The sequence below is a fragment of the Bos grunniens genome, chromosome 1 (assembly GCF_055505025.1).
Source record: "Bos grunniens cultivar Pamir isolate PY7600 chromosome 1, Bosgru_T2T1.0, whole genome shotgun sequence".
NCBI classification, from domain to species: Eukaryota; Metazoa; Chordata; class Mammalia; order Artiodactyla; family Bovidae; genus Bos; species Bos grunniens.
The window spans coordinates 18,040,119-18,046,118 of NC_141165.1; the positions used below are offsets into that span (position 1 = coordinate 18,040,119).

At 45.8% G+C, this 6,000-nt stretch overlaps 1 protein-coding gene across 2 annotated transcripts in view; it reads right to left on the minus strand.

The window, feature by feature from the left end:
• The window catches only part of SH3BGR (SH3 domain binding glutamate rich protein), a 72,923-nt gene extending 72,047 nt beyond the window's left edge, over positions 1-876 (minus strand). For both annotated transcript variants that reach the window (XM_086342609.1, XM_086342533.1), the window contains exon 1: positions 749-876. In XM_086342609.1, coding sequence (XP_086198735.1) covers positions 749-793 — 45 coding nt within the window. In that variant the 5' untranslated portion in view covers positions 794-876. The remainder of the gene's footprint in view (positions 1-748) is intronic.
• Between the last annotated feature and the right edge of the window lie 5,124 nt (positions 877-6,000).

Sequence of the window (6,000 nt, forward strand, 5' to 3'; positions counted from 1 at the left end):
AATGCTGGTCCAAATATCAGTCCCAGATAGACACTGCAGGTTCAAGTCTAATATCAAAACCTGAAGCATTTCCAAGGATAAAAGGAGTCCCTCCCTTACCCCTATTTCTTAAGGCACAAAACGAAGGCTGGACTTAGAGAGATGGCACCTATTTTTGGTCTGTTTGGATTCCTAGAGCATTTAAATCTGTAACCTCAGAGATATTTGGTTTTTTTTCACTGTGACATCATTACCCTCAAATAATAGTATTACACATGCTAACTTTACACTTTCCTTAGGATTACACCACATACACAAGTCATTATAGCCAGGGGTCATTTTAGTAATCTGGCCCATCATAAGCTAAAAATGTTGTTACATAAAGTGTCATTTACTTGCAATATTAGATTTGTCTAAGTCTCACAGGATGAATGGCAGAAACATTCCACCAAAAAAAAAAAAAAAAGCCTCTGATTCTACCAAAGATGCGACACAATAGACACAAACCACACATTAAGTCTTAGCATCCAACACACCCCCCCTTCCTCGAATCCCCTTCCACACGCAGCTGCCCCAGATCACACGTTTTACACACTTCTACACCATTCAGATCAAGGCAGAGAGCAAAGGGCTCACAGGCTTACTTACACACGCCTCAAAAAGAAATGTAAGCCCAGCGCTGGGCCATACCCGCTGCTTCTACTTCCAAGTCTGAGTTTTTCAGAAAAGAGGACGAGAAGAAAGCCCCCGAATTCCATCAGACACCTACCGCTATGGACCCAGATGATGTGGCAACAAACACTTTGATAACCATTTTGAGAGTCGGAATGAGGACTCCCCCCAACACACCCCTGCGAGGGAACGCGGAGCTAGACAGATTCTGACAGCGACACAGACAAGAGCCAGATGGGGGCTGGCGGGGCCCCAAGGCTGTCTGAGCGCCTGCCTCTCGGCTCAACTTAAGCCCGGCCTCTCCCGGGCATCCTGGGCTCTCCCCTCCATTGGCCCGGGAATATTTGGGGATCTGGCAAGAAAACAGTTGATTGGTTGATAAAAGCAGCCACTGCACCCTTTCCCCTACCACTTTAAAAGCCCGACAACTGTCCCTAAAAGGCAAGGCTGCGCTCTGCACCAATCAGAGGCCTGCGCGGAGATGCCCGGGGCGGAGAAAGGCGGGGCCCGGGGCGGAGGGAGGCGGGGCCCGGGGCGGAGGGTGGCGGAGAGAAGGGAAGGAGCTGGAGAAGCCCAGATAATCACCTCTGTCCCTGAGGAGGCTTTATTTACAGGGCTTTTGGCAAACGCACAAGGAAGGGTCAGAACAGCCATAGAAGCCTTTAAATAAATAAAGACGGGCTTCCTTAATTTAGAATTTTATGACAAATTAAAAAATTAAATGACCTTCAACTGGAGTCCGCTTTAATGAATCTCCACTTTAATTCTGCATTACATAGGTCTTGCTTTATTATATTGCATCAGATAAATTTGGCTGAGTAAAAAAAAATAAAGGAACAAGTGATGAAAGTTTACTCAAGAAAGTACGTTTGTCATTAATAAGAAAGAGTATCCCTTCTGGATCAGCAGTAGCGGTTGGTTATTAAATGTTTTTAAAGAGTGCGTGATTTTTATTATTAAGCCATTCAGTAGTGGCACCTAGTGTACAAAGTATGTTTGGGTTTTTTTTAATCTTTTGACCACACCGCATGGCACGTGTGATCTTGGTTCCCCAACCTGGGCTGGAACCAGTGCTCCCAGCGTTAGCAGAGAGGTATTTCAACCACTGTAGTGGAGAAGGCAGTGGCACCCCACTCCAGTACTCTTGCCTGGAGGGTCCCATGGATGGAGGAGCCTGGTGGGCTGCAGTCCATGGGGTCGCTGGGAGTCGGACACGACTGAGCGACTTCACTTTCACTTTTCACTTTCATGCATTGGAGGAAATGGCAACCCACTCCAGTGTTCTTGCCTGGAGAACCCCAGGGATAGGGGAGCCTGGCGGGTTGCCATCTATGGGGTCGCACAGAGTTGGACACGACTGAAGCGACTTAGCAGCAGCAGCAGTGCCAGAGAAGTCCCTAAAACATTAATACTTAGTCGTTGTTCATTATCATTTATGAATACTCATCTTTTCAAGTCTACTCTGAGGAATACCTTAATGAAACCTTCCAATACAATTCCAATGGATACAGTTAAAAAGTAAAACTAATGATGTTTTTTTCCATTGAGAAAAAAAAAAATGCAATGAGCTGCCACACAATAGATTCCTTTAGGAGTGGCCTGTCTCCAGTTTTCTCCCTTTACCACCTGTTTCTTCTAAAGAACAGAAGCTGACAAGCCGAGGACCGTGTCAGGTTTCACTGACACCCTAAAGCAGGCAGGGAGGTGGCGGCCTGCTTGTCAGCACCAGTGACATCAACAAGCAAATTGTCTCCACTATTTTGGAGCTGTTGGGGGAAGGGGGATCTGTTTGTAACAGGCTCTCTCTCTGTGTCTTATTTGTATAGATAATTTGAATTCTGTTAAACATTAGCATTAAAATTCTAGTAAGAAGCCCAGATAGAAGCCACCCAACTCTCCTGATGGGTTTCAAAGTCAAGATCAAGGGCGTTTGGGGCAAAGATGGAAGACTATATTTAGTTTTCTTAATAGTCTTAGGACTTCCCTGGTGGTTCAGTGGTTAAGGCTCTGCGTTCACTCCCACTGCAGGGAATGAGGGTTAGATCCCACATGCCCTATAGCATGGCCAAAATATGAAAATATAGTGATGGAGCATTTATGTAAACAAAGTTCTCCTCTTTCTTAAAAAAAATGAGAGAAATAAGCAAGTCACTCTCTGATTTTCAGTCCCTTGCTACTTACGGGGGACATGCCTGTGGGATCCCAGAGAGGAAGGAACCTCTCAGGTTTTTGCATCCAACCCCTTCACCAGAGCCAGGAGGTCCAGAGGCCTCCTCCTCTCCCCCTCACGTAAGTTCCTTGCAAGAGAAGGCTACCCTGAGCCCAGAATATAGCTCAGTTCATTTACATCAGAATGAATGGTCAAGATGAACCCACCATAATTTAACTTACAGCCTCAACATACAAAGTTTACTCCCCAAATTAAGTGAAGATGATTAATGCTTCCCCAAATTTAAGTCACAAGCTTTTTGTTTTAAACCCCACCAACTCATTGTACCTGGTGGTTCAGATGGTAAAGAGTCTGCCTGCAATGCAGGAAACCAGGGTTCGATCCCTGGATCAGGAAGATCCCCCAGAGAAGGGAATGGCAACCCACTCCAGTATTCTTGCTTAGAGAATTCCATGGACAGAGAAGCCTGGCAGGCTACAGTCCATGGTGTTGCAAAGAGTCAGATATGACTGAGCAACTAACACTAACTGAAGATTATAAGTCGTTTTGTCTTTTCTTCTTTTCTGTATTTTCAAAATTCCTACATGGAATTCCCTGGTCATTTGAGTTGGAGTTAAGCCAACCCAAGCCACACAACCAAAATAAATAAATAGATTTAAAAAATTCTACAGTCAGATCAGATCAGATCAGTCGCTCAGTCGTGTCTGACTCTTTGCGACCCCATGAATCGCAGCACGCCAGGCCTCCCTTTCCATCACCAACTCCCGGAGTTCACTCAGACTCACGTCCATCGAGTCAGTGATGCCATCCAGCCATCTCATCCCCTGTCGTCCCCTTCTCCTCTTGCCCCTAATCCCTCCCAGCATCAGAGTCTTTTCCAATGAGTCAACTCTTTGCATGAGGTGGCCAAAGTACTGGAGTTTCAGCTTTAGCATCATTCCTTCCAAAGAAATCCCAGGGCTGATCTCCTTCAGAATGGACTGGTTGGATGTCCTTGCAGTCCAAGGGACTCTCAAGAGTCTTCTCCAACACCACAGTTCAAAAGCATCAAATCTTCGGCGCTCAGCCTTCTTCACAGTCCAACTCTCACATCCATACATGACCACAGGAAAAACCATAGCCTTAACTAGACGAAACTTTGTTGGCAAAGTAATGTCTCTGCTTTTGAATATGCTATCTAGGTTGGTCATAACTTTCCTTCCAAGGAGTAAGCGTCTTTTAATTTCATGGCTGCAGTCACCATCTGTGGTGATTTTGGAGCCCAGAAAAATGTCTGACACTGTTTCCACTGTTTCCCCATCTATTTCCCATGAAGTGGTGGGACCGGATGCCATGATCTTCGTTTTCTGAATGTTGAGCTTTAAGCCAACTTTTTCACTCTCCACTTTCACTTTCATCAAGAGGCTTTTGAGTTCCTCTTCACTTTCTGCCATAAGGGTGGTGTCATCTGCATATCTGAGGTGATTGATATTTCTCCCAGCAATCTTGATTCCAGCTTGTGTTTCTTCCAGTCCAGCGTTTCTTATGATGTACTCTGCATATAAGTTAAATAAACAGGGTGACAATATACAGCCTTGACAAACACCTTTTCCTATTTGGAACCAATCTGTTGTTCCATGTCCAGTTCTAGCTGTTGCTTCCTGACCTGCATACAAATTTCTCAAGAGGCAGATCAGGTGGTCTGGTATTCTCATCTCTTTCAGAATTTCCCACAGTTTATTGTGATCCACACAGTCAAAGGCTTTGGCATAGTCAATAAAGCAGAAATAGATGTTTTTCTGGAACTCTCTTGCTTTTTCCATGATCCAGCGGGTGCTGCGACGGGCGCGCCAAAGCGCAGGTGAGAGGAGCCACCCCACGTCCGAGGTCAGGGGCAGCGGCCGAGAGTACCAGACTGTGAGGGCGCAGGAACGGCCGAGAGGAGCTACCCCACGTCCGAGGTCAGGGGGGCCGGCCGAGAGGAAATTCTACAGTGAGTATATACTATTTTGTCATACAAAACATTTTTTCAATGTTAGGACTTAGTCCTAAGTCCACCACATAAGCATATTATTTTGCTCCAAATATTAAGAATAATAAGCTCTGAATATTTCTTAATGTCTTTGTAAATCTTAATATACACTATGGCTCATGTGCCTAGAAAATATACATTTACTGGTCATGTATATATACTGATTCTGCATAGCGACAGCTTCGGTTCAGTTCAGTTCAGTTCAGTCGCTCAGTCGTGTCCGACTCTTTGCGACCCTATGAATCGCAGCACACCAGGCCTCCCTGTCCATCACCAACTCCCGGAGTTCACTCAAACTCATGTCCATCAAGTCGGTGATGCCATCCAGCCATCTCATCCTCTGTCGTCCCCTTCTCCTGTCCCCAATCCCTCCCAGCATCAGACTCTTTTCAATGAGTCAACTCTTTGCGTGAGGTGGACAAAGTACTGTAGTTTCAGCTTTAGCATCATTCCTTCCAAAGAACACCCAGGACTGATCTTTGGAATGGACTGGTTGGATCTCCTTGCAGTCCAAAGGACTCTCAAGAGTCTTCTCCAACACCACAGTTCAAAAGCATCAATTCTTCGGCACTCAGCCTTCTTCACAGTCCAACTCTCACATCCATACATGACTACTGGAAAAACCATAGCCACAGCTTATTAAATTATAAAAGTCTGGAAAGAAACTTCAGACATAAAATTGGGTCAAATTCTAGAAAGGTTAAATATGACTCTATTTTGCATTATGTATAGGACCTAAGTCTATGGGGTCCCCTATGGGGGCTTCCTGGGACAAACCCCTCCCTCCATATCCTCTGCTTGCCTCTCCTTTGTAGAAAAGCTATAGTCTCCCAGGCCTTCCCTGAGTCACAAAAGCCTGGCTCAAGAATTACTGATTGGGCTTCCCTGGTGGCTCAGTGGTAAGAATCTGCCTGCCAATGCAGGAGACATGGGTTCAGTCCCTGGCCTGGGAAAATCCCATATGCCACAAAGCAACTAAGCCTGTATGCCACAACTATTGAGCCTGTGCTCTAGGGCCTGAGAGCCAAAACTACTGAGCCCATATGCCACAACTACTGAAGCCCTCTCGCCCCAGAGCCTGTGCTCTCCAACATGCTCTCCAAACATGAGAAACCACCACAGTGAGAAGCCCATGCACTGCAGTTGCCCCTGCTCACTGCAACTAGAA